Source organism: Cyrtonyx montezumae, unplaced genomic scaffold (genome assembly GCF_038088225.1).
Source record: "Cyrtonyx montezumae isolate F1298 unplaced genomic scaffold, pur_monq_1.0 scaffold_58, whole genome shotgun sequence".
NCBI lineage: Eukaryota > Metazoa > Chordata > Aves > Galliformes > Odontophoridae > Cyrtonyx > Cyrtonyx montezumae.
In genome coordinates this window covers 733,891-761,556 of record NW_027072065.1, presented here as the reverse complement: position 1 = coordinate 761,556, position 27,666 = coordinate 733,891, and the positions used below count along the sequence as shown (strand labels likewise).

At 56.3% G+C, this 27,666-nt stretch overlaps 3 protein-coding genes across 3 annotated transcripts; 1 reads left to right on the top strand and 2 right to left on the bottom strand.

Moving 5' to 3' along the window:
* Window positions 1-177: 177 nt before the first annotated feature.
* Window positions 178-4,370, top strand: RARA (retinoic acid receptor alpha; the record flags this gene model as incomplete). Its single annotated transcript, XM_065749090.1, is given in 15 exon segments — window positions 178-431; window positions 1,085-1,091; window positions 1,094-1,225; window positions 1,649-1,809; window positions 1,889-1,997; window positions 2,000-2,064; window positions 2,369-2,395; window positions 2,397-2,574; window positions 2,782-2,813; window positions 2,815-2,871; window positions 2,873-2,942; window positions 3,026-3,032; window positions 3,136-3,275; window positions 3,278-3,386; window positions 4,259-4,370. Coding segments are annotated over 15 exon segments (1,460 nt in total), but the record flags the coding sequence as incomplete, so codon positions are not given.
* Window positions 4,371-4,978: 608 nt separating this feature from the next.
* TOP2A (DNA topoisomerase II alpha) lies at window positions 4,979-20,737 on the bottom strand. Its single transcript, XM_065749089.1, has 35 exons — window positions 20,705-20,737; window positions 20,455-20,601; window positions 20,297-20,387; window positions 20,029-20,092; window positions 19,417-19,562; window positions 19,163-19,260; window positions 18,684-18,896; window positions 18,309-18,482; window positions 18,104-18,205; window positions 17,483-17,620; window positions 17,166-17,304; window positions 16,797-16,954; window positions 16,280-16,405; window positions 15,723-15,833; window positions 15,531-15,636; window positions 15,091-15,200; window positions 14,267-14,359; window positions 13,734-13,848; window positions 13,321-13,442; window positions 12,898-13,046; window positions 12,177-12,408; window positions 11,935-12,069; window positions 11,624-11,824; window positions 10,869-11,064; window positions 9,534-9,625; window positions 8,908-9,051; window positions 8,728-8,811; window positions 8,094-8,303; window positions 7,453-7,558; window positions 7,013-7,153; window positions 6,459-6,609; window positions 6,286-6,347; window positions 5,995-6,114; window positions 5,191-5,486; window positions 4,979-5,107 (listed from the first exon to the last, which is right to left on the bottom strand). Exons 1-35 carry the CDS (start codon window positions 20,735-20,737, stop codon window positions 4,979-4,981), a joined length of 4,734 nt encoding a protein of 1,577 aa, XP_065605161.1.
* Window positions 20,738-21,455: 718 nt separating this feature from the next.
* On the bottom strand, window positions 21,456-25,749 carry LOC136056755 (collagen alpha-1(XVIII) chain-like). The gene is made up of 15 exons (XM_065749088.1): window positions 25,693-25,749; window positions 24,706-25,068; window positions 24,428-24,547; window positions 24,283-24,354; window positions 23,808-24,011; window positions 23,647-23,718; window positions 23,390-23,540; window positions 23,127-23,185; window positions 22,887-23,021; window positions 22,759-22,821; window positions 22,623-22,691; window positions 22,441-22,509; window positions 22,071-22,265; window positions 21,790-21,902; window positions 21,456-21,696 (listed from the first exon to the last, which is right to left on the bottom strand). Exons 1-15 carry the CDS (start codon window positions 25,747-25,749, stop codon window positions 21,486-21,488), a joined length of 1,953 nt encoding a protein of 650 aa, XP_065605160.1. The 3' UTR covers window positions 21,456-21,485.
* Window positions 25,750-27,666: the final 1,917 nt, after the last annotated feature.

The following is a 27,666-nucleotide window of genomic DNA, read 5'->3' as shown; positions in this document are numbered from 1 at the left end:
GGCCCCACGTGCACGTCAAAGCATTTGGGGGGGGGGGGCGGGCGCTGCTTTGGATATTTCTGGTTTGGGTTTTTTTTTCTCCTTTTCTATTTCTTTTCTTTCCCTTTTTTTGGTCTTTATTCTCTTTTTTTTTGCCCCACATACCTCAGCCCCCATCTCCCGCCCCACGTCCCTCAGCGCGGGGTGCACCCCCACCCCACCCCCAACCCATCCCCACGGCACACGGCGGGTTGTGGGGTGGGGGGGCCGGGGGGTCCCCGCTGACCGCTGCCGTCCCCGCAGCCGTGGAGACGCAGAGCACCAGCTCCGAGGAGATCGTGCCCAGTCCGCCCTCACCGCCGCCGCTGCCGCGCATCTACAAACCGTGCTTCGTCTGCCAGGACAAATCCTCGGGGTACCACTACGGGGTGAGCGCCTGCGAGGGCTGCAAGGTGAGCGCCGAGCCGAGCCGAGCTGTGCCATGCTGAGCCATGCCATGCTGTGCCATGCTGAGCTGAGCCGTGCCGAGCCGAGCTGAGTTGAGCTGAGCCGTGCCATGCTGAGCCATGCTGAGCCATGCCATGCTGTGCCATGCTGAGCTGAGCCGAGCTGAGCTGAGCTGAGCTGAGCTGAGCTGTGCCATGCTGAGCCATGCTGAGCTGAGCCGTGCCAAGCTGAGCTGAGCCATGCTGTGCCATGCTGAGCCAAGCTGAGCCGAGCTGAGCTGAGCTGAGTTGAGCTGAGCCGTGCCATGCTGAGCCATGCTGAGCTGTGCCATGCTGAGCCATGCCATGCTGAGCCGAGCTGAGCCGAGCTGAGCTGTGCCATGCTGAGCTGAGCCGTGCTGAGCCGTGCCATGCTGAGCCGTGCTGAGCTGTACTGTGTTGTGCTGTGCCAAACCATGCTGTGCTGCCATGCCATGTTGTCTGTGCCGTGCCATACCATGCCACGCTGTGCTCTGCCATCCTGTGCCATGCCGTGCTTTGCTCTGCCTTGCCATGCTACACTGTGCTGTGCCATCCTTTGCCATGCCGTGCCGTGCCGTGCCATGCCGTGCCATGCCGTGCCGTGCCAGCACTGAGCAGTGCCCTCTGGGTGTCCCCAGGGCTTCTTCCGCGCAGCATCCAGAAGAACATGGTGTACACGTGCCACCGCGACAAGAACTGCATCATCAACAAGGTGACGCGCAACCGCTGCCAGTACTGCCGCCTGCAGAAGTGCTTCGAGGTCGGGATGTCCAAGGAGTGTGAGTGCGGGGGGGGGGAGGGGGGGGCACCGCGCTGAGGGTCATCCCCCGCTGGGTGGGGGGGCTGGGGGGGGGTTGGGCTGCGGGGGATCCCCCCCGGCGCTGTGACACCGTTGCCTGGCGACGCGTGATGGATGATGGCAGAGATGAATGGCGCTGGCGGCCGCGCTGTCTGTGCCAGTTGTCATGGTGCCCGGCTGCCCCCCACCCCGCCCCACGGGGGGGGTCATCCATGGGGGTGGGGACGTCCCGCCCCCTCTGTGCCCCCCCCCCCCCAACCCACACACACACACACACACACACGGCTGTCCCTCAGCGCTGTGTCCCAGGAAGGCTGTGAGGGTGGGGGGGGGAGGGGCACAGCGGTGCTGGCAGTGTTGGGGGGGGGGGGCTCAGCAGCACGTCCCCCCCCCCCTCCCGCAGCCGTCCGCAACGACCGCAACAAGAAGAAGAAGGACGCGCCGAAGACGGAGTGCTCGGAGAGCTACACCGTCACCCCCGAGGTGGAGGAGCTGATCGAGAAGGTCCGCAAGGCGCACCAGGAGACGTTCCCCGCGCTGTGCCAGCTCGGGAAGTACACCACGGTGAGTGCCCGGCGCCCACGGCCACGCGCCCACGGCCACGACCGCCCTGACCCCCCCCACCCCCCCCCCCCCCCCGCAGAACAACAGCTCGGAGCAGCGCGTGTCGCTGGACATCGACCTGTGGGATAAGTTCAGCGAGCTGTCCACCAAGTGCATCATCAAGACGGTGGAGTTCGCCAAGCAGCTGCCGGCTTCACCACGCTCACCATCGCCGACCAGATCACGCTGCTCAAAGCTGCCTGCCTGGACATCCTGGTGGGGGGGGGACCGACGGGGCGGGGCACGGGGGTGAGGGCAGGATGGAGATGAGGATGGGATGGGGTGGGCACGGGATAAGGGATAGGGTGGGGCCTGGGCTGGGGCGGGCGTGGGGTGGGGGGTGCCATGGGGGTGGGGCGGGCACAGGGTGGAGATGTTTTGGGGACGGGTGAGGGCAGCATGGGGACAGATCGGAGCTGGGGGCTGAGGACAGGGTGGGCACGCAGGGTGCTCATGGGACGGGGATGGAGCCGGGGATGGGGTCGGGTGCTGAGCCCCCCCAACCCCTCTGCCCCCCCAGATCCTGCGGATCTGCACGCGCTACACCCCCCGAGCAGGACACCATGACGTTCTCGGACGGGCTGACGCTGAACCGCACGCAGATGCACAACGCCGGCTTCGGGCCGCTCACCGACCTCGTGTTCGCCTTCGCCAACCAACTGCTGCCCCTGGAGATGGACGATGCTGAGACCGGGCTGCTCAGCGCCATCTGCCTCATCTGCGGGGGTGTGTGCGGGGGGGGGGGGCTGCGGGACACCCCCGGGGGTGGGGCTGCTCCGGGAGACCCTACAGCAGCAGCCCCTCCTCCCACGTGGCCGCCCCCCAATCCCTCGGTGCCCTCTGCACGGCCGTGCTCGGGGTGGGGGAGGGGTGGGTGCGTGGCTGTGGGGGGGGGCACGCAGACCCCATAACCTTTGCCCCCTCCCCGTGCAGACCGCCAGGACCTGGAGCAGCCCGACAAGGTTGGACAAGCTGCAGGAGCCGCTGCTGGAGGCGCTGAAGATCTACGTGAGGAAGCGGCGGCCCCAACAAACCCCACATGTTCCCCAAAATGCTGATGAAGATCACAGATCTCCGCAGCATCAGCGCCAAAGGTGAGCGCGGGGGGGTGGGGGCTCCCCTGGCTCATCGGGGGGGGGGGATATGGCCCTATGTCCTTCAGCTCCGGGCGGGGGAGGGGCGGAGCAGTGCTGGTGGGGCGTCCATCTGGGGGTGCTGCTCTGGCAGTGCCTGTAGCCCCCACCCCACTGACCCCCCCATCCCACCCCCCCCCCCGCAGGCGCTGAGCGGTGTGATCACGCTGAAGATGGAGATCCCGGGCTCGATGCCACCGCTCATCCAGGAGATGCTGGAGAACTCGGAGGGCATGGACACGCTGGGGGGGCAGCCGGGCGGTCCCCGTGCAGGAGGTTTGGGGCCCCCCCCGGGCAGCTGCAGCCCCAGCCTCTCACCGAGCTCCACGCGCAGCAGCCCGGCCACGCACTCACCGTGACCCACGCCCGGCTGTGCACCAGGACACAGCTTGAGGGCGGGGGGGGGTCCATCTGCAGCCCCCCTTCCCCCCGGGGGGGTGGACTTCTCACAGCCCCCCCCGGCACGGCCCCGGGACCCCCACCCGGAGCGGACCCAGCGGGAGCGGTGCTGCCCCCAGCCCTCCCCACCCCGGGGCACCGCAGTGCTTTGGTTGATTCACATTTCAGGGGTGCGGGGGCCCCCGGACGCCCTCCCCCTCCCCCCCCCCCCCCGGCCCCACCAGCACCAGCACAGACGGGACCGCGACCGCCGCCATCGCCCCGGCCCGGCCGTTCCAGGGGGGGGAGGGGGGGGGGACCGGCCGACCCCGCCACCGAGGAAGCAGAGTCATTTAAAGAGAAAAGAAATCAAAGTATATATATATAAATATCTATAAATATCTATAAATATGTTTTAAAACCTTTGTAAAAGTTTGGAGGGGTTTTTAGGCTGTGCAGGTGGAGGGGGCGCGGTGGGCGCTGCCGGGGGGGGGGGGTGGGGGAGGGGAGGATGGGGGGGGTCACACGATTTATTATTATGACTTTTTTTGTTGTTGTTGTTGTTGAGATTTTAGTGGTTTTAGAGGCGGGGGGGGGGGAGAGGGGGGGCCGGTGGGCCCCTATCCTGGCCCCCCCCCTCAGCGTGGGGAGGGGCTGCGGGGCCCGGTGCGGCCGTATAGGGAGGACGTGGGGATGGGGGGGGACTGGCTCCAGAATAAAGTTTATTTATTCTATGCCCGGCTCGTTCTTGCTGCGGGGCATGGGGGGGGGGGGGGGGCACACGCTGAGCCCCACTGCACAGTCCCATTGCCCCCACGCATCTGACGGAGTGTGGGTGGGGTGGGAGGCGGTGCCTGCAGAGCCCCAGCCCACTCGTGACACATGTGCTGGGGCCGCAGGGTGACGCCCATCCAGGGGGAGGGGGCACCGGGGCACGGCTGCGTCCTGACACCGCTGCACACCTCCCCCCCCCCCCAGGCTGAGCACGGCCACAACTCATCGCAGCGATGACAGGCCGAGCAGGGCCGACAGGGGGTGGGCTCCGGAGCTGGGACACTTCAAAGTTGGGGGGGGGGGGGGGACAGGAACCACAGCTCCTTGTTGAACGAAGCTCAAGTAGAAAAACTTTTATTGTGTAGATATTGTAAAAGGACAGGACAGTGAGAGCGACACCGAGTATTTACAGACAGACAGGAGAAGCGAAGCGCGACAGCTGCACCGAGGTGGGGCTGAGAGAAGGGGACACAGCAGAGCGGGGTGCAGCACTGCCCCAACTCCTCGTGTCAGCTCTGGGGTCGTAGAGTTAAAAACTAAAACATCTGGCTATCTAAAAAAGAGAACATCCGTATAATTTATAGGACTTGAGATAAAACAACTGCAACAAGGCGGAAGAGCCTGCAGGGCCTGGAGCTGGCTGACAGAAGGGAAACACGTTGGCACAACTGGGAGAAGTGGGTCTCCAACAAGTCTGAAGTTATCCTCAACCCGCACAAATAGTCCACGTTCCCTCCTGTCCAACGCTTCCGAGGCTCAACGCACTCAACGCTCTCCCACTGTGAGATGCTGGCCCCTTGGCCCGGGAGCTCAGCTCCAACCCGCATCCCAAGGGCTCCGTGAGCTCAGAACAGATCGTCCTCATCAGATGACTCCAAGTACTGCACGGGCTTCTTGAGGCGCCCCGGCCTGGCACGGGGGGCAGCTGCGGCCAGGTCGATGCTGTAGCTGTCGTCATCCTGCACCTTGGGTTTCTGGAGGGGGAGAAGTGAACCACACAGAGCACAGCGCGGTCAGCACAGCCCGGGACGCTCAGCCCTGCTCGCTCCCCACGGACGCAGCTTCTACTTCTCCCCCACTTTCCCCACCCACAATAACACAGTGCCCCCTCAGCACTGACGTGCAGCAGTGTACAAACCTTCACCGCAACGGATTTGGAAGGCTTGGGGCCAAAATCCGAGTCTGAATCGGAAGAGCTCTGCAGCCTCTGGGCAGCCTTCCTCCCCTTGGTGGGTCCGGGCTTCCTGGCAACTGCTGCCTCGGGAGGGGGGGCCTCGTCCCTCCCCGCTGCCCTGGGGGGCTTTAACACGGCCTTCTTCTTGCTGAGGATGTCCACGATGGACGGCTGGTTATCTGAAACAGGACAGTGTTTAAAGCCTCGGTTTGCTGCCTTTCCCCTCGCCCACCTCTCACTTGGAGCACTGTGAGGTCAGCACGCAGCCGGAAGCGCAGCCAGCTCCTCACCAAGGCTGGGAACACCGGGGCTGTTCGTCTGCCCCAAGGAGCGAGTGGACCGAATTGAAACGCACCCAGAGCCATTTACAGAGCACTTCCAACCGAAAGGTTCTGAAGCCTCAAAGCTGTGTAACCAATCTGACACCTGCAGTGCTTCCAGAAGGGTTTCCCAGCCAATGCTGAGCGCTTCCTTGAGGTTCCTCACCATACCTGGACACGTGCTAACAGCACATCTCCAAACTGAGTTGAAATGAGCGCACCACTTCTGAATGGCAGCACCTGAATCTCTCACAGAATTCAGCTGCCCAGCCCAGAATCACTGACTTGTTTCCCACAGGAGTAACTGCGACCTAAAATTTACCTTGTCAATGACTACAGAGCTCGGAGATGCTGAGCTTTGCCTTACCCTTGGCAGTGCTGCCCTTCTTGGCTGCTGCTGGCTTCTTGGGCACGGCCTTACCACAGGGCACAGGAGGAGCTGCGGGGGCCTGACTCACGCCTTCACTAGCAGCACCTTGGGCTTGAACTGAACAGAGAAAGGAGAAAGCAGATCTGAGAGCGCTGCCTGGCTGCCCTGCCTACAAACATGAGGTGCAGTAACACAGCTTGCACTCCTTTGTCAGCACAATGCAGCCATCAGCGTCCACCGAAGTCCACCAGGATGGGAAAACCAACGAGCTTTAGGACACGCACTCACCAGGGGCAGCATCCTGCAGCGGCTTCTCCTTGGGAGCTTTGGCCTTCTTCGCCGTGGTGTCCCTAGAACACAGAACCCGAAGTGTTCCCTGTAACTGTCACCGAGCACTGAGTGCTGTCACCGAGCAGTGCCAGCACAGCTCACTCCCAGCACTGTGCAGGAACACCACCCACCTGGGGGCAGCCCTGGGCCTGGGAGCGGGTTTCCTTTCTGAGTTCGTATCCGAATCAGTGTTGCCTTCACTGTTCCCCTGATACTCAGACTCCTCATCTGAGCTGGTAAGATCTGCATCTGAGTCCGAATTGATCATGGGCTTGATTTTGGCTGATGAAATAACAAGAGACATATCATTTTACACACTGGGTATTAAGCTCAGCTTCCTTTCCAGTGTTTTAGATGCAGTTATTAATTTTAAAAGGTTCAAATAAAACCAAGCAGGGATTGAGGCTGGCAAGTGAGAAGACTGCAAGCTGCAGATGCATTCTGGGCTCACTTGGCAAGAGCACATTTGATTTGGTAACAAAGCTGCCCAATATAAAGCAATAACCTCTTCTCTGCTTTTCCTTGGAAGATCACTGAAAATGTTGCACTCAAGGAGTAGAAATACTCCACTGTTACACAGTACAGTAAGTAAGCCTTTACAACTGATTTCTGGCTGACCCTGGGATCTCCCAGAACAGCTCTGGTCCGCGCCCGCCCCGCAGACACGCTCCTCCAGCCTGCTCACCTGCTGCCTGCCGAACCACACGCTCTCTTTTCGAAGGTACCTCGAAGTCATCAGACTCTGAGTCACACTCTGAGTCAGACCAGGGGTTGCGCTTCATTTTCTTTACTGGTTTAAATGGTAGAGTGGTCTGCTTCTTGGTACCTGAAAGGCATTGGGGGGCAGGATGAGCCCCAGCCCCCACGCGTGCTCAGCAGCTGGAGCCCAACTTAGAAATACATCATCGAATTCAGAGGATTCTGGCTTAAATGTCAAAAGAGGAGCAGCGATCCCTGTGCCCAGCTTGGCTGTGGGCCAGGATCCCTTTATATCATCTCCCTCACCTATTTTTTCCCGACATACCAATCCCAGATGTCACTCACCACTTCGGGAAGGGGCCAGATAACCAGGCTGCCCCCTCCCCCCCCCACTTTCCACTGATGGCACAGCACACAAGCCTTTACCTTGCTCGGCTTTACGCTTCTGTGCTAATCGTTGCTTAAGGCTTGAGGGCTCTTTATCCCCTGATGAGTTTCCTTCTTGTTTCTCATCAGATTCATTTTTCTCACTCTGAAGATAAAAGCAGATATTGTCAAACAGATAGGAAGTCAGCTCCCAACTGAAGAGGCGCAGAGAGCAACACAGAAAGGAGCTCGGTTTATACAGACCACACTTGGCAGCTATCAGAAGTCTGAGGCTGTGAAACAGAGCACCTAAAATCGATTGCTACTGTACATCAGCCAAGGGATTCCCCAGGTCAGGTACTGAAAATGCAGAACCCAACACAACAAAACCAGGGACTCTGTGCCCACACCCAAGTGTGCTTTGGGACGGCCCCTGCTGAAGGCACAGCCCCAGGGCTGAGGGTGCAGCACTCAGACAGGGGGCGTTCAATCAGCAGTGCAAAGGGAACTGGAAAAGCTGTTAGATGGAGTCATGTGTCGGAAAGGAGCACTGTGCTGGGATTGCAGAGCAAAACAGGTGGAGGGCTGCTCTATTTTCCAGGCTGCAGACAGCTGAATGGCACAGCTGAGTTCAACCTGTGTTTCTATAGGACTGTGTGGATTGGAGAGGATGCACTGTTTGGAGCACCTCTATATTTTACCTTTATCTTCTTTTTAGTTCTCTTTTCTGCCTCTGCCTTCATTTCTGCAGTTATCCGAGGAACAACCCTCACACCATGGGGTGATGGCATTACTTCTGTCAGCTGCGTCTTCGTCACCTTCTGCTTCCCTCCTTGTCTCCCTCCTTTCCCCTTTAAAGGCTTGCCAGTTATCCCTGCCATTTCATCCTGCATTTGCTTGGCTTCTACTGCCTGCAGAATTGAACACAGAGTAACACAACCATGAGAATAAGAACCAAAGGACCCATTGGACACCAAAACCCCATCACAGCCTTCGCAGGAAAACCCTCTACACTCTCTGGGGATTTCCTATCACCCGTTCAAATCAAGCTTCCCTCTCTGCTATTTTTTCCTGCTTTCCTCTCAGGTGCACTGAGAACTCCTCCTCATTAATCACTCCTTCCCACAGCCACCTTGGTTTGGCTCCCTGCCCCACAGCATGGTACTCCTATCCTATCCAAGGAAGGCAAAGAAAGCTTTAATTTTCCTAACAGACCAAACTTAATGCAAGACATACAGATTTCCACTTGTAGCTTCCTCATAATGGCACAGAATTCAATTAATAGCTGGATGAGGCTACAAGGGAGTCAGCCATCCACACACAACACTGACATACATCAAGCTCTTCAACGAAGGCAGCGAGGTCTTCTTTCCACAGGTCAGAGGGACTCTTGCACTTCAGGTTTTCCAGCTCCTTTTCCTAAAGCGAATCACAGGAGAGAATCACGAGTGAGTCACACAGTTTAACCCATCATAAAAAAATATAATGCTTTTATAAGAGAAATAAGGAGCATACTTTGTTATCTCTCTGCTTACAGAGCTCATCTTTCTTCTCTTTAGTCAGATACCAAAGGGGCATGTTCAGAAGATAGTTGAAATCTGGCCCGGTAGCTGCAGCTGACTCCTTATCACTCTCATCTCCTTCCTCTTCTTCTTCTTCCTGAATGAGAATTTAATCAAAACATTGTCAGCAAATGCAGCCCCATACAACAGTGGGGCTGCTGATCACAGCTGGATTGCATCACCGCTGCCCCACCTGCTTGCAGCGTCCTGAGCCTTTAAAGCACAAATCAGAAATGGAGACAGGAGGAATTCTGGCCTGAAAGCTGCTCCACAGAGGACTCAGCTACAAAGAGCTCTTCAGAGCTCTTTTCCTCTACTCCAGTTGGCCTTTGTCTCAATGCACCAATGCTCAACAATTGTCACCTCCCTGTGTCACACGGGAAGCAGAGCCCTTAAGGAACACTGGAGGTGGCAGAGCAGGATCCGATCCCACTGCTCACCACTGCCTCAGTGCCTTCGGAACAAGAGAGGCAATGTCTGTTTGTCTCACTTTCCCTTATCACACACAATTCTCCAAATAGCAAAGCAACTTGAGCTTCCTCCTAGGAGTTGATAAGGAACTGATGAGTGAAGCATCACCTTATTCTGCAGCTCCTTCCAGGCCTTCACTGGATCCGATTCGTATCCTCTTTGGATGAGAACTTGAATCAATTCTTTCTTGGGTTTGTTTTCTGTTAACAGACATTTCAGAATTGACAGTTAAGACAAATGGACCTCTACATTTTGGCTCCAGTGGTTAAATCAGTTCAGTATCCTCTATGGCTCCAAAGCAGTCTGTCCTACTCGGAGGTGGGACACGTGGCACACCTTAAATTAACAGTTTTGGAGGTGTTTTGAACAGTTCACCTCCAAATTGCTGTTTTGGAGGTGAACTGTTGGCTCGGCGTTTCTCCCAGACCTGTCAGAGCACTTGGATTATTTTCCCCTTCATTTCCCCACATGCATTTCCCCTGCCCTAAAAAGATTCTGAATTTGGGGGAGAAAAAGGAAGCATGCTGGCATCAGAGCAGCACAGTGCTCACAGGCAGAGGGGGGAAACAGCCTTGGTATGACTCCAAGGCTTCAGTACAGCCTGAGCCTCATCAGACATCACCTGGGAAATGCATCCTGTAACTGTCCTGCCCAATGGGAATGCTTCAGCTGGAAGTTTTTTTCTTTTTAATGTGGCAGAAGCAATCATCCATGAGACACAAATACAAATGGAGCCAGCTCTGTCAGCCTTGGAAATGCTTATTACAACCACCCAAGAAAACGCATTTCAAGGGAAGCACTTCCCTTCTGGAGCCAAACACAGACTGCAGGATCACTGCTGGCCTTCAGACACGAACCACAGAGCATCCCATGACCCTTTGTGTAGCTGTGCTCTCCATACACACCACTGAAATACAGGCTGCCTTGTAGGCTGAGCTGGAGCTGACTGAGAAGTCTGAGTGCTGCAAACAAAGACGTGTTTCTTTTTCTAGCTCATGATGCCCAGATGCTGCTAGCTTGGCTATCTGAAACTCTGAAACTCCACTTCACTGAGAACGTGCTTTGGAATATTCTGCAGTTTCCCAAAGATAATGCAGGAAAGATATGGGCTCCCACGTGTGCCTTGGCACAGAAAACCCAACCAAACTGGAACCCCTTTCCAGCCCCCTACCAGTACCTGACTCTTTTTTCCCTACATTTATACTTTTCAAGTAGTGTCTAATACTCAATAGGAAAGCTGTAAGAGTACTCTGTCTTAATTTATGTGTGCGTAACGCTGCAGAGGAAGGATGCTCTATGAAATACTTTCCTCTTCTGTTTCTAGAATAGAAAGATAAGCTCTGGTGTGTTTTGTGAAAAGCCAGACCAGGGCTGAGAGGGCGCTGACAGAGCCCAGAGCAGCACCCAGATCTCCCAGCTTCAGAAGCCAGGAGCGACACGTACCGATCACAATTTTGCCATCTATTTTCTCCAGGATGAATCGAGCCTGGTTGCTCAGCTTTGCAGACTCAGCTCCTAGCATCCCAATCAGCCATTCCTTCCTCAAGCCGTAGTACCGGAGCCTGAGGTCAAAGAACTCTTTAAGAATATCCTGGGGAGACTCGTACTTCTTGAGAAAGCCAACGTGGTCAAAAAGAACCTAGAGAGAAGGGCACAGGTGTCACGACCATGAAACTGGTTTTCAAACCCACTGAAAGTTAGCAGTGACACAGCTGTGACTGTACAGTCCACTTATTAGCCGACCCATTTTAAAAGCTTCGTGTTCTCAGAAACTATTTCAGCTTGCAAACAGCAGCTGAGACGTCTTTAGAATTTCTAAGTACTTAAAAACACAGCAGAGCTGATGTTACTCGAATCCTAAAGCTATTTGTTGGATCACTCTCTTGCATCAAACATCACACGTTGTCAGGATCTGGACACTCAGTGGCGTGTCCTTGTCACAGCAAAGGGCTCCAGGGACTGTGTGATTTCAGATCACTTTGACTCCATCAGGCAAATCCAGGCCGTGCGGACCCACTACCCAAGGCACTCTTCACTTTTTCAGGGTGAATTCAGAAAGGCAACTTAAAACCATTAGTATCAGAAAAATCCAAGTCAACAGGCTGCTGACAAAGAGCAATCTCAGAAGCAGGAACTGCACTGTACAAAAACGTAGGCTGAGTTAAATCAAGAACTCTTCAGCAAAATGCACTACGTACCATAGAGTTGCACGTTAGATTTGTTTGGAGTTTGAAGACCTTATGCAACCCCACTGCTTCAGCTTCAGCTAGTTTTTCCTCACTCATCTTCACTACAAACTTCACCGTGGTGTCGGTGTGATATTCCTTGTAGTCTGTGATTAGTGGGGGTGTCTTCTCAGTCCCATTTAGCATTGGCTCCAGAACTTGCTCTTTATAGGTCTGAGAAAAGAATCAAAGTCCATGGAGATGGAAAGCTCCCAAAAGCACTCATCATCAGTTCTTTACAGGGCAAAACTATGTGTCCCTAGGGCAAATTCAGCATTTGTTACCTGTGTCCACGTTCTGACAGGCAGCTCAGTGATTTCAATGGTCGTAGAATCAAGGATAGACACTTCACCACTTATCACATACTGATTAGGCCCAAGCTCATCTATCGTGCCTTTGAAATTCTTGTAGCTGGGAAGCTAGGCAGAAGAAACACTGGATTGCAAGCGCTCAAAAAAAGCATCATACGCCTCAATTTATGCTGAAGTAACAAATGAGACAACTGTCTCTTAAATGCATCATTTACCATTGGCAATGGTTCTTCCCCATCCATCAGACGACGGATGTTATTCACAGTTTCCCTGATATCGAAGTTGGGGATCTTACAGGACCAGCCAGTGCCAATCCCCTCCGCCCCGTTTATCAGCACCATTGGGATGATGGGCATGTACCACTCCGGCTCCACGCGCTGATTGTCGTCGTAGAGGAACCTCAGGACATTGTCATCCATTGGTGGGAACAGCAACCGAGCTAGTGGGCTAGGGGAGGGAAGAGAAGGTCAGCCCAAACCCTCATTACACAGCAGTGCCTGCAGTGTGAAAAGAAACCCCAAAGAGCCTTCATCTGGAGCAGCCTCATCAGCCCCTGCTTGTCCCCTGAACAGGGAACCCCACAGTTTGTACTTCATATCAATGAGACACTGCTCTGTACTTTGAGATACTGCAGCTCAGCTCTCTCAACTCAAGTTTGTTTCTTATCATCCTACCCAGAAAGTGTCCCCTTGGTTTCGCTCTCACTTCTGCTCTCCATGCCATACCTAGCTGTTCTGTTAGGGCAGCAACCAGGTTTACACGTCTGGATCTAGCACCCAAGTCTCCCAAACCACGGCTGCTCTTTTGCACTCAAATGCTGCAGTTTTAGACACTTCAAGGGAAAAAAACAACTTTCCTATTTAAACGCTGTTAATAGGAGCCCTGTAATAACAATGCTAAAAATGTTTAAGAGTGTAAGAAAGCTTTAAAGGCAACCTTAGCATTGTGAAGATGTATCGAGGGCTGGCAGAGTCCTTCCCACCGTGCAGCCTCGTGCCAAACTGCCCGATGGGCTGCAGCAGGTTCAGGTTGTTGCTGCCCACGAAGTTCTGAGCCAGGTTTATGATGGTCATCATCAGCGACGCCTGCAAGAAAGGTTTGTGGTTAAAGGAGTGGAATTCTTCACTGAAAGGACATTAAAGGTAACATTTACACTAAGAACAGAAGGATAGAGAAGATGAATTCAGCTAATAAAGGATACCCTCCCAAATCTACCACAAACAAAGCAGGCTTTTCCCGTCCCATGAAACGCGTCCCCACGAGGTGCAGGTAAAGCAGGCAGACTGACCAACCTCATGAAACTGAAATACTCTCATTGTGCAAAATGCTGTAAAAAAAAAGCAGAGAAGGGGCTCTTACTTCTCCATGATGGTATGAGGACATCTCAGCTACAGAACCAGCCAGCTGAGCAACCTTCACCTCCCGTTTATCGTTTCTTTTGAAGCACGTGAACAGAACTTTCCTCTGACCAGGCTTCAAACCTGCACAGGAAAAAAAAATGAGACCTTGTGTTTGGAACATACAGCACGTTTCATTTAGCTTCTGCTCACAGCTAGAGACCTAAAGGTTCTGCAGCACCAGAGTTGGGTACTTGTGACAGTACACTACAGAGCAGACAAGTCGTTTAATCCAAAGGATAAAAGCTTGCTGAGTATCAGGTGAAGTTTAGAACACTGAAGCCCCACCAAGGTTCTGATTGCAGAAGACATCAAAATCATCCCATTATGTTCTGGGAAAGCCCTGCGTGGAATGACTGCCTTGCAATAGCTTACCATCAACCAGAGATGGGATCGACCTTTCATTGTCTGAGTTTGAGAACAGGACCAACTCCTTGTTGATGAAGTCGTTGTATGTCAGGTAATTAGTATCTTTCCCATACAGATAGTCCTAAGAGAAACAAATGCAAGAGTGCTTAACCTGTTTCTTAGCTCACACTTGGCTAGTTTCACTAAAATGGAAGTGCCTTGTAGGACTAACACAGCTCAAGTGATGACATGCTCAGCATGGAAAAACAAAACATTGCTTCCCCTGAAGCAGGCTGAAAAATAACCCCTTCACCTAGTTCTGCTCCAGTTATCATTTCCCTATTGAATTAAGTAATTTCAGAGTTAAAAATGAAAAGAATGATCGAGCCATTGACAGAGGTTATACTACAAGGTGCAAAAAGGAGAACCAAGCTGCAAAAGCCCACAGCATTACGTATCTGCCCTGAAACCCAATGACTACACTGCATACAGCTCACCAGAATTAAAGTGAGGACAGGGAGACAGGACATCAAGTCCCTTCATACCCATAAACCTTTTACCTCGGGCAGGCCGTGCAGCTTCCGCTGCCTTCTGTCCTCCATGAAGTTAGTCAGCCACTCCTTCCTCTCCTCCACCTTCTTCTTACTAAAGGCCTGCACGTTGCAAAATGAGAAATAACTCAGGACATTCTGTGCTGTGCCCTACTGGAACACCAAAGGAAAGGAAAGCACGCAGGAAGAGTTTAAGCAGAACTTGGGAAGCAAGCTGACTTGGGGGCCTGAGAAGTGCAACAGCAGATTCTTAGAGCTGGATAATCAAAAGCAGTTTCCACCAGGCTGTAAGAGACAGTGGCCAGGTTTAACTGTATGAAATCTTAACAGAAAATCAGAGAACTGAAGTAGATTTCCTCGTTAATTAATACTTTGGAGGAAAAGAACTTGGTCTTTGGCACTAATAGGTCAGAATAGATAAAACCAATGTCTGCTTAGGGTGGTGGAGTTCACAGAAGTGAGGACCATTTTAAATGCATTGGTGAACCACTTTAGGAGAAAAAACTTAGAGGAGAAAGGAGAGGTTTGGCTCAGAGAAAACTGCAGCAGAACATGCAGAATAATGTTGAAGGAATATTTACTATTGTGCCTGAAAATGTCAATTGGTTTGTAGTGATTAGTTTGTTCTGAGCTATATTTAAAAGCCATCACTGAAAGGGTGCTCTTGGCCTGAGGTCTGTGGACAGATGTGCTTCTACTGGTTGAGCTGAGGCTGTAGCCTTGGTAACCAAGAGACCATCTCAAGCCCAAAGGGCCCCGAGAGCATTTGAAGAGAAAATACGCAGCAAAATACCAAAGGTAGTAAATCAGCAATTAAGTCAAGTGTAAGTTACCAGGGTGATGGCAGCATCATCTTCAGGACCAGAGTACTTGAAGCCAATTCGGTGTCTAGCCATATCTGCAAAGTACTCCTTCGCCTCCTTTGATGTGCTGGTACCCAAACCTGCAGAACCAACACCAGTCCATCCCAGCTCCTTGCTTAAACCAAGCTGCATTTCAAAGGAAGGCATTGCTACACCCAACTTCTACAATACATCACAAGTATGCAGCATAAAGACGACTATCAAAAACTTTAATGGGATGTAAGGTATCACAGAAAGCATAGGAATTAAAGACAAGTGAGCAGCTGCACTTTAGAGCTTTGTCTGGACCTTCTATAGATGTCTGAAATGAGTGACTACGAACTGGAATTGATTCCTAGCCACCCTGTTTCTGTTCTCCAGCTGGCAGCCTTCTTACATATTGCCTTCACCATATCAGGTTTTGTACAGACCTTTGTAGTACTTGATTTTCCACGAATTGTAGTTCTGTGTGCTGTTCTTCCATTCTTCAAACTCAGGAATGCTATAGAACGCAATCTCATCTTTGTTTTTAGAGGCCTGCAACGAACGAAGGCATTAACTGTAGATGAGGCAGACTCGGACCAAAAGATTATTCCTTCACCTCCCCACTACTCAGCCCTTACCTTTATGATGGGGGTAATAAATTCCTCTAAGAAGTTGTGCCTTAGAAGGGAAGGCCAGTTGTGATGGATGAAGTTAATCAGCAAACCTTTGATATGAGATCCATCTTGATCCTGTTTTGTGTTTTATTTTGGACAAAAAGAAGTAAAATGTAACCAGGGCCCTGTTGGCAGTGCCAGCTGTTAGCTTAATAAAGACAATAAACACCATTCCAGTTACTTTAAACTATTAACTTCCAGTACTCCAGCCATGCACGGCTGCCTCTTTGGACCTGGAAGTTCAGAGAAAAAGAGGCACATTTGTGGTGAACAAATGCATGGAGGACTTTGTATCGGCAGGCTGCAAAGACAGTACCTAGCAACTTGGCAATGCCACCCCCCATACACGCTTTTTCCTATCTGAAAACACATTCTGACCCACTGCAGTACAGAATGATGAAGAGATGAACACAGAAATTAGATACGACAGTGGCAGTGACAGAAAGGTGGCATTGCCCTCCTGCCTCTGTATCCTAGCACCGCTGCTGCTTCTCCCAGTGTTGAATGCCAGTGAGTCTAACCTGATCTGTCATAATCATGATCTTCCCATAGCGAAGACTCTTCAAAGATTCTCGATCTTCGTAGTTCTTTTTGTACTGCAAACCCACAATCTTGATGATGTTGTTGATTTCAGCATTTTCCATTATCTGGAAAAGACCACAAGGATTAGAAACTTTTCCATCAGACTCAAAACAGTAAAAAATACCCATCAGGTGTATGCCTCTAACCACGCTCTGCCTTCCCAGAGTTTTGTCTGCTTAGAGCATTTCATTCATTCTAACCTAGTGTCTAAGCCTCACATTTTTCAAGACAATTTCAAGCATCTCCTGTCCCACAGCACAAATGCTAACCCTCCAGGCAAAGCACTGCACAGGAGTTGCTCAATATTCCTGCTTAATGAGAAAGGCAAGCTGAAGGTAAGACCAAACCCATACCTTCATGGGTTACAGCATTAAAAACACTCTGCTGTACTGTTTAAAGCACTGCATGACACGAAGCACACATCCCCCAGCACAGGCTGTGAGGGCCCCCACTAACCTGCTTATGAGAAGCTTCCCTGACGTTCAGTATTTTCCCACGGAGGGGAAATACTCCATATTTGTCTCTACCAACGACTCCTAGACCAGAGACAGCCAGAGTTTTGGCTGAGTCTCCCTCGGTCAGGATGAGCGTACAATCTATTGAATTCTTGCTGCCTGAAAAAAAACAACAACAACAAAGAAACAGAAACTGAAGTCAAGGCTTGCACACCACAGCTGCATGAGACTACATACAAAACATACAGGTTTGGTTGTATGCAAAACGAGCACAAGCTGTAACTTCCCTCAGAAGTCAGTAGTTTCATTTGTGTAGTGAGCAGACATTATCTGCTCTGAGCAAACTGGCTACAGAGGATGAGGCACTTACCAGCATCATTGGCATCATCCAGTTTAGGAACGCCCTTAATCTTGGTGTGCTTCACAGCTGAACACTTCTTATTCAGCTGGGTCTGAGCTTTAAATTTTACCCAGTTTAGGATACTTTCAACAATGCCACAGCCAACTGCCTGCAATGCCCGAAGAAAAGGACAGAAAAAAAATAATCAACCGTGGGAAAAGCGTTAACCACGAGAACGTCTGAAGTTACAGATTTAATTTGTGATTTTGTAAGTAATGTATCTGCCACACTCAGTGTAAGATGCAGCTTTACAGACACACTGATTACCCACGTACACCAATACTTACACCCTTGATGAATTTGTCACTCAGTTTACACGTTGAGCCGAAGCTCTTTGCCTGCAGAGTCATGTTCTCTTTAGTCTGAGAGTCAAAGGTTGGGTTTTCGATCAAGGAATTCACAAAAATCCACATGTGGTTTTTCACCTGCAGGTGGAGAAGAGGAGCATTACAGATTGCACAGGCTCCACTCCCTGGAGCAGCAGTGTCTTCTTTCTGAGGTGCACCTGTCAGAATCGTGCAGATCCATTTCTGCTGTGTCTTCTGAATTTCCTACACATCTTTTGGCAGAATTTGGGACTGCTGATGAACACTCACAAAGTTATATGCCTCAGGATGTCAATGAACCAGCAGTCCTCATACTAAATAGATAAGGTCTAACAGCTACTGAGCTGCAGTGCATCCCTGCTGACTTAGAGCACTCTGATTGCTTCAGCCAAACAGAGAACATCGTTTGTTGGCTTAAACTGGAGTATATGAGACTTCCTTAATTGACAACTTCCCATATATCATAATCATAATGAAAAAAAGACATGAATTAGATTAGTGCAACAAATGCATTAATCTGCAGCTGCAATTTGCAACAACACTTGAGTTTTCTCCTCCAGTGGGGAAAGCCTGGCATCGTACCTGGAACGGCTTCACTCCAACTCCGTTTTTGTTCTTCTTTTTCACAACATCAATGAGTTTAGTCACAATCTGGTCAGCGACGTAATCAACGTGCCTGCCACCCTAGGAGAAAACAGGACCAAAGAACTCGAGGTGATTGCACTGAGACAAAACAGACACACCTTTCTGAGAACAGCAGGGACAAAGACACGAGCAAGAGAATTACCTTTGTGGTGGCAATGCTGTTGACAAAGCTAACTTGCTGGAAGCCTTTTTCACTTAAAGTCAAGCACACTTCCCACCTGGAATTCACTTCCTCGTGGATAACTTTAAGTGCGTTTCCAGTTTCATCCACTTTGTCCTTCAGATAGAGGTCCACGTAACTGCGGAATCCTTTCACCTACAAATGAAAGCAGACAACTCGTTTGCAGCAGCTCCTATAAATACTTCATTCACATCCTCCCTAAAAGCTGGCAGGAAAAATTGCTCGGGAAGCTTTCACTGCATCACGTGTAACAGCAGAAATCACTTCAACAAAACCTCACTGCTTAAACATTGTGAGAAATACAGATGTTCCTGCCCCGTCTCCGTGCTCACTTACAGGCAGCCTCTTCCCATTTAGGAAAACTCTGACATCCTTTGTGGATCCAGCAATGTCATACGCTCTTCGAGACATCAGTGCCACGATGTCCTTATCAAGGATTGTCATTTTGAATTTTGACAGATCAGGTTGGAAAGTGACACACGTGTAATCTTCTCCATCAAAGTGCTTCAGCTTCATCTCACCAGCCTTCCCCATGTTGTCTGTCCAGGTCTGAGAAGATGAGGTTTTGTGAGTTGGGAGTCCAACAAACACAAGAAACTAGAGTGATTCCCAAAAGCAGCAAGATGACTTGGAGTTTTAAATACTCGAAGGAAAAAACACTGGTTAAAGCTTAGATTCTGTCTGCCCATCTCCCAGTTTGCCTGAACTATAATTGTTGGTACAGTAGCTGTGGACCGAATTTATTCCAGTCACAAATGACACCTAGATTTATACAGGAAAAGCTCAAGCCTTACTGAAACGGGAAGAGCTCATACCTGCTTGAACATCTTCTTGTATTCACGACACGCAGTCTCCACAGTAAATTTTGTGCTGAAAATGTTGCACAGTTTGGCTCCATAACCATTTCGCCCACCTGGAATTAGGAGGACAACATGTTTGTGTTGTTACCTTCACTCAGAACCACCCAAGTCAACTCCAGACTAACAGGAGCTCATCCACTGCAGCACCAGCTACGACCAACAGTGAACACGGCCAGGAATGTTCGCACGTCCTGAAGAGTGCTCCCTACCTGTGACTTTCTTTTCATCATCATCATAGTTGCTGGATGTTAGCAGCTGTCCAAAGATGAGTGCTGGCACATAGACCTTTTCCACTTTATGTTCAACAACTGGAATGCCTTTCCCATTGTTCCACACACTGATTGTGTTATTCTCTCTGGAGGAGGGGGAAAGTGTGTTTGTAAGGCTGCAGATGGCTGAGCTTTGAAATAAATACTCGGGATCTCTAGGGAAAGGCCACCATTTCATCAACAGATCTCTGTTCAGCAAGCGCATAAGCAGCCAGCAGAGGGAGAGCAAGTCTACAAAACCCCTCCAGTTTCAGATCTGCAGAGTACCAATAAAACAGACTGAAAGCGTGTGTTCAGTGGGGGAATAAAAACGTGGAGAGTCACCACGACAGCAACAACCACAGCTTGGCACTGCACCAACCCGTGCTCTGCAACAGATCCAGAGCGCACACGGGGAATGAGGCTCTCACAGCCCACGAACTCTGTGCAGTTTAACACGAGTTGGCCTCAACACAGAGCTGTGCAGCACCCTCAGCAGTGTGCTGGGGCAGTGAGGGAGCACGAGAACAGAGTGGTTGGGTTGGGAAAGCATTGCACAAAAGCAGCACTCACGGATCAATGGTGACTTTGATGCAGGACATGCTTTTGTCCCTCTGCTTGTTGTCTGCAGCATTGACTAGGAAGGAAAGATGGTATTTTATCAGAGTGCGCACCCAAGCAAGACAAAGGATGTAACACCAGATCCCAATCCTGTGGGGTTTCCAGTGGGACAAACACAGAGAACCAACGCAGGGCTACAAATTAGGCAGTTTACAAAGGGCACTCGGAGTTTAGGCACAGAGAACCGAGGGCTCAAATGGGCTCTGCGGGCGGCACTCACCCAGGATCTCATCGAAGATCTTGTACAGGCCGGGCACGAAGGTCACGTCCCTGCAGTTGAGGCCCACGTCCTCGTCAAACACCCACATTTGCTGAAAAGAAGGAAGAGCCGCATACACCGCACCGCCCCGCCAGGCCCCGGCCCGGCCCCGCACCCACCTGCGTCACGGTCTCCACGGAGCCGATGTAGGTGTCGGGCCGCAGGAGGATGTGCTCCAGCTGCGTCTTCTTCTGGTAGATGCGCTCCACAGAGAGCCGCTTCTGGGCGCCATCGGCCGCGGGCAGACGGGGGTTCCCGTGCAGGGGCTGCGCGGGAGAGCGGCGTGAGAGGGGCGCGGGAAACCGCGGAATCGCGCGGGGGAGTGGGGGAGGACGGGGCGGGGGTGGGGGGAGGCGGCCCCACACGCACCCGGAGCGGCGCGGGGGAGTCCAGGAGCTCCATGGCGGCGCGGAGCGGAGCGGAGCGATGGCGGCCGATAACGGCGCCGCGCGTTTCAAACCTCCGCCGGGCCCGCCGAAACGCTCCGCCAATCCCCGAGCGCCGCCCCACGGAGACAGCCAATCGCGGAACGGCGGCGGGGACGCAGACCCCGCCCCTTCCCCCTCATCGCCTGGTCGCGGCGCGCTCTGCGCTTTCAAAACCGGCCACTCAGGAGGGGCGGCTGCTTGATGGGCAGAGCGGATCACCAATAGGAGAACGAGGAGGCGGGGCGCTGCGGTGCCGGGTCCGTGCGCGTGCTCAGCCGTTGTTGCTCGAGGGACCGATGCGGGGCGGGCGGGGGCGCCGGGCGGCCCTGGGGGCACACCGGGCAGGTTTGGGGGGGCGATATTAGGCACACTGGGCCCCCCTGGGTGGGCCACGGCAACGCCGCAGCCGCGTCCAACTCGACGCGGTAGAGCCCACGCGGGGCTGCCCACGCCGTGCCCCCGTGTCCCGGGCCCGTGGGGTGCTTCTCCCTCCCCCCGCGGCCGTCCTGCAGATGGCGGCATCCCAAACGCGGCCCCTTCAGCGAAATAAAGGGAAGCTGCGCGTTGCTGGGCACCAAGTTTTTCACGTCTTATTTTTTTCTTTGTCCGGGAGGGGGGGGGGGGGGTGTGGAAGGGATGGGGGGGATGGGACGGCGTCCGCTCCGTGCTCCCCGCGCCGCAGTCGTTCCCCACGCGTGGGGTTCGGTGGCACCGCGCGGCCGTCACCACATGTGGCGATAGGGAAAGGCGACTTCCACGCACAGCACCGCCAGCGCCTCGGAGCAGTTGCGCCGCCGCCCGGCCAGCAGCCCGCCCGCGCCCAGCGGGGCCGCCAAGCCCTCCCCGGGGCCGGAGCTCCGCCAGCCCTGGCAGTCCCGGCGGCGGACGTGGCCGCCCCGCGGCGTGGATCCGTGCCACGCCAGCCCGCGGGACCTGCAAATGATGGAGGAACCCGGGGAGCGCTCCCCGTCCTCCCGCTTTGCACCTTCGTGGGCAGCCCCACGGATGCGCGGGGCCGGGACTCACCAGAGGGCGTCCGTCTGCACGTTGCGACCATTGAAGGCGTAGATGGGGCTCAGTGGGGCGGCTCCGGCCTGGCCCTGCAGGAGGGAGCTCCAGGAGCGAGCCAGCAGCTGGCCCTGGGGGCACGGGGTGGCACTGAGATGGGGATGGGGCGGGCAAGAGCCCTCCGAAGCCCCTTGTGCCCATTGCAATGGCTCTGGGTTCGTATCGGTGGAAGGAAAACGTGCGGAGAGCCCGAGGTCCCCGGGGGGACACCCTGACCCCTCGAGGACAGGGCCACCTGCCTTCAGGTTGACGATGGGGAGGGTCCTGTCTGTCCTCTTGACGATGGAGGCCAGGTCCTGGCTCGGGGCGGACAGGAACGCCCGGAAAGTGCCGTAGAGCCGGGCCTCCTGAGACTGCCGGTAGCACTGCAGGTCGGCACCGCGGATGCCACTCATGTCCCCAGAGAGGGGCACGTTCAGGGCCACCAGACGGAGCTGGGGGGACAGCGGGTGGCAGTGCGTGGGGGGCCGGGCCACCCAGGGCATGTGCCCTCACCCCACACCCCTGGGGCACTGCAGCCCCCCGGGTTAGGCATCGAGGTCACTTATCCTATGCAGACCCGTGGGCACCGTGGGGTTGGAAGGGGCTGTGGAATGGGGCAACGCTTACAGAGGGCATCCTGGGGGCGGCGGTGGTCGGCAGGGTGCTGGGCAGCCCAGCTCCATCCTCTTTCGGGACCTGGAATGGGGAGGATGCCTGGGCACGGCGATCCCAGTGCCCCGGACGCAACACCCCTCCTCATCCCACTGCCCCCCGGGGTCTCCTGGTGCCACCTCTGTCCTCCTGCTCACCGGTGGGTCTGTCCGGACCCCCGAGGGTGGCTCTGAGTTGGGACCTCGTGTCTGTGCCTGCTTCACCTCCTGCACAGAGAGGGGAGGGCAGTGCCAGGGCTGCATCCCCTCCCGGGGGTCTGTCCCTTTGCCTCACCTGGTACTGCGGCGTGGAGGCGGAGGGGTCATCACCCGCAAAGAGCGACTCTGAGTCCTCCAGCTGCAGAAGGGCAGTTAGGGGGGGGCAGCCGCAGTGTGTCCCCCCACCCTCCTCCAGCACAGTACCAGCAGCCTGCTCCAGCCCCGGGGGGTGCGCAGGAATGCGTTGTTCCCCTCCCGCACGTAGACCAGGCTGCCCTCGGGGACAGCACTGCCGGACTTCAGCATCAGCTCCTTCGACCTGAACACCCACGTCTGGCGCTGGGGGGGACACGGAGGGGGGGTCAGGACCCAGCTGATCCCCTCCACCCCAGGGGGGGCTGCCAACACATCAGGGGGCACCTATGGGCGCAGCCCCCCACGCACCTGGAGGTCAGTGCTGGGTTCCAGTGGTTCTGGGTGGGGAACATCAGCATCTGGAGAAGCTGGGGAGGGTTTGGGTTAAGGGTAGGGTTGCGGTTGGGGTTGGGTTGGGGTCAGCTTATGGTTGAGTTTAGGGGTGCACCCTGGCACCATGGGGACACCAGGACAACCCCACAACCCCGGTGCAAGGGCATGAAGTTTTGCAAAGGGCACCTCCTCCAAGGAGGCTGGAGTTCACCCAAAGACCCAGAGAGCCCCTTACCCACTGCCCAGGCTGTGTTGGCCGCTGCCTGTGGATGCAAACGGGGCCGTTACTGCTGCGGGGACAGCGGTGCACGGCGGTGACAACACGCGGGGAGGGGACAGCGAGCTCACCGGCTGCCTGCAGGGCTGCTGTCCGCGCACGGGGTACACGCGCTGCGGGCAGAGACAGGAGGATGCACGGGGAGAACCTCGCACCGCGTGCGCTCACACGCGTGTGCACGGCTGCACAGAGATGTGCGCTGCCTGTGCAAGGCCTTACGTTGAGGTAGAGGAGCCCTGGTGCTCCGGGGGGGCCGGGGGGACCGGGGGGGCCGGGGGGACCTCGGGGACCCTGCAGGAAGAGCAGTGCGGGGATTTGGGGCGGTTTGGTGCCGCTCGTGGGGTGGGCGGCTCTAAGCCGCCCCGGGCGCAGTGTCTCACGTGGGGAATGATTGCTCCGTAGATATCCGGCTCCTCCTTGCTGTGCTGCAAAGGGAGAGCCAGCAGATGGAGGCTGAGCTCCGCCTGCCCCCCCGCCGCCCCCGGCCCGGGACTCACCGGTCGGTACCAGGCGCTGGGCTGGCTGCCGGCACCGGGGAACGGGAGGTGTCCCTGTTTGCAGCCGGGCTCCCCATAGCAGCACCCCTGGGGGGCACAGCGAGGCAGGATGAGGGCGGGGTGGAAGGGCACGTGCCGAGTGTGCAGTGTGCGTGTGCTGCTGGGGACGGTGCAACTCACCGACCCCCCGTACCCCATCAGCTCCCCCCATGCAACACCCCATACAAACCCGCTCTCCTGGGTCGCCCTTTTCACCCTGGAAGAAAGTAGAGCAGTCCCGTAAGCAGCTTGATGCGGGGTCCCTGGGCGATCCCAGCCCCTTGGGCACCCCAAACCCGGTGCCCACTGCCCTGCTCACCTTGGGACCCGGTGGTCCGGCCGCTCCGTGGTGCCCAGCTGCTCCGTGGTGCCCAGCACGGTGCAGTTCACACTGGGATGAGGGGATGTGCAGGGTGAGCACTGGGCACTGTGACCACCCTGAGCACCCCCAGCCCCATACTCACCCTGTAGTCCCCTGGCGGCCCCGGTGGTCCCATAGGACCGGGAATCCCTGGGGCTCCCACCTCCCCGGTGCGCCCGGGGCTCCCTGGCATGCCCGGCAGCCCTTGCTCGCCCTTGTCACCCTGCCAGGATGCAGCACATGGGGCAATGAGTGTGGGGCTCATGTCCCCCCAGAGCCCTGCAGCAGCAGGGTATGGGGTGGGGTGGTGACGCTGCTCCATCCCAACCCCTGGGATCTGAGGGTGGAAAGACTGAGACCCCCCCCGGGACCCCTCTTTACCTTTAATCCTGGGAATCCCGGCTCCCCTCGGAGCCCTGGTTTGCCAGGGAATGATGCAGGTCCTGGGGGGCCAGGGGGCCCTTCGTGCCCGGGTGGTCCAGGAGGTCCCTGTGTGCCCGGGAGTCCTGGTGCCCCTGGGGGGCCATCAGACCCAGCCAAGCCTGGGGATCCTGGAGCTCCTTCACTCCCTGGGAACCCAGGTGGTCCCACAGCCCCCGGTGGGCCGGGGGGGCCGGGCTGCCCCTCCCGCCCAGGAAGCCCTGGGGAGCCTTCATGGCCTGGGTAGCCAGGGGGACCAGGGGGGCCAGGCAGCCCTGGGGCACCGGGGGGTCCTGACTTCCCAGTGGGGCTGGCTGCTCCCAGCTGTCAGGGTGGAAAGAGAAGGGACAGAGTGCCATTGGTGAATGTCAGCACCATACCCCATGGGCCCCCTATGCACCCCCACAGCTCTGCGTCCCTGCCCTGCCCGTCCCTGCAGGTCTGGCTGAGGAATGGACCCCACAGCAGCTCCAGCACTGCCCACCCATCCCAGCATCACCCCCTCCATCCCTTCATCACCTGCGCCTTTCACCCCTCCCCATTTCTCACCTCGCTCACTGATTCCTTGGGGAGTGCTGCGGGTGCGGGCGGACTCCTGCCTCCCCCAGCACCCGGTGGTCCCGGTGGCCCCGGAGGTCCTGGTGGTCCGGGGGGGCCCCGAGGCCCCTGGTGACCCGGTGGCCCCGGGCTGCCCGTCCTCCCTCTCTCCCCAGACAGCCCCGGCTGTCCCCGCTCCCCGGGGAACCCGCGGTCTCCTTTCTCTCCCTGTTGGGATGAAGTCGGATCCTGGCTCCTGCCCCACGCCGCGGGACATCAGAGCCGTCCCCGCAGTGCACTCTTGGATGCGAGAATCCAAATCCAGAGCAGAAAAGGCTAAAAGAGCCCTGGGGTTTCTCCCCGCAGGTCCCCGAGACCCCCCTGCCCCCCCTGCAGGACCTCTCTCCGCACCTTGGGGCCGGGAGGGCCGGGGCGTGCGGGGCAGACGCAGTTGGAACCGTTTTGCATCTGGAGGGGAGAGAGCTGTGAGCCGCGGGGATGGGGGATGGGGGGCACTGGCACCACCCCCCCTCACCTGCAGGGCCGGGTCCTGCCCGGGGGGTGACGGTACGCGCTGGGGCAGCCCCTTTGCAGTGGTCTGTGCAGGAGAGAGGAGCACCGAGCGTGAGACCCCCACAGCCCCGTCCCCGCCCCGTGCCCCCAGTGCCCAGCTGCTCCCCTTCCCCCTCACCGTGATCTGCAGGAACTCCTCCTCTTCCTCTGCGCTGCCCTCGAAGATCCGTGGGGCGTCCGTGGGGCGGTTATGCTAGAGCAGAGGGGCAGAGCTCAGTGCACCCCATGGGGCTCAGGGGGTGCTGCGCCCTGCGAGCCGTGCGGGGGCACCGGGGTCTCCTCTGGAAGGGGCAGAGGGGGGAGTGCCCTTCCAGGGATGGATTCCGGCGTGGGATGCGCTGCTTTGGCTGCACTGTGCCGGGTGCTGATAAGGGGAGGGATGCGGAGCGGGCCTGGTGGGGGCTGGGGGTGCGGGGTGGGGACGGGGGGGATCGGGGCGCAGCTCCTGGAGGGGATGGGCACCTGTGCTCGTGTGCGCAGCGGAGCGTGGCCCTGGGCCCTGCTCCTGGAGTGGGGCTCCCGTCTCCTCGAGGCCGTTCCCAGCGGGGGTTTGCTCAGCGGCAGATTCTCTGTGTCGGCGGTGTCTGCGGGATGGGGATGTGGGCAGCGAGGTGCTCCCCGCTCCCAGGGTGCGGGAGCGTCCCCTCCTCAACGGGTCCCAGAGCTTGGGGTGTGCACCTACCTTCATCCCCACCCAGGGTGGGCAGCGTGGGGGTCGCGGGGCTGGTGCCCAGCTCTGGAGTGGTGTCTTCAGATCCCAGTGGGTAGAACCACTGGGCCGTGCCGTGGGGCAGGAGCGTGGCCAGCACTGAGAGGATGCAGAGCTCACGGAGGAGGCGCGGGGGACCCCCCATCCTCATGCTGCGGCCGCGGGGTGCTGAGGACAGGGGAGCCTGGCTCATCCTGCTCGTCTGTGCCGTCTGCTCCCGACGCCCCGCTGCGGCCCCGCTGTTATCACGGTGGCCCCCGACACGCCCCCTGGCCCCCCCAGACCCCCCGCCCCACGGGCCGTGTCCTGCACGGGGCTGAGTGCTCACAGTGAGGGTGCGGGACAGGGGCAGTGAGGGCACATGGGAGCTCTGGGAAGGGAGCCAGGTCGGGAAGAGGGGTCTGGAGGAGGAGATGCTGCCTGGAAATGGGAGTGAAGCTATTAGGGAGTATGGGAAGGGGCTGGCCGGGAGCAGGGCAGTGGCACAGCAAGGGGCAGCATCCCGCCAGAGATGCATGCACCCCATGTCTCTCTGCTCCATCAGAGCTCTGCTGCTCTGCCACAGCTGCCCTCAGCTGGGGGGCTGCAGCCCTCTCTGAGGCACCTTCTGCCCCCGCAGCACTGCACTGCTGGAGCCCACAGCCCCTCCACAGTGCTCTGATGGCTTCAGAGCTGCTGGGTGTCATAGGGGCATAGCTGAACCCCAAAGACCCAGAGCCGGGAGCCCAAGGAGCCTCAGGGTGCAGGCTGCATGGCAGCGGGGTACACACACCCGCCTTCTTCATGGGGCAGCACGGTGCCGGGATGGGGGACCTGGAGACCCCATGCGTGGCAGAGGTGGGGAGCAGCCTGTGGGGCTGCACAGTGCGCACATCCCCGCTCCCCGTGCTCCTGCTCCCTCCGGCCCCGCAGACACAACAGCCTCCCCGGCGGGCGTGCAGTGCTGCCAAGGTCTGATAAGGAGCTGCGGCTGCCGCGGGGATGGGCACCTGTTTGGGTTTAGCCCCGGCTCGGACGCTGTGTCAAGGCTGGCGCCTCTGCCCCGAGTCACGGCCACCGTGTGCCCCGTGGCTGTGCCAGGCAGGGCAGGGGCTGCGTGCCGG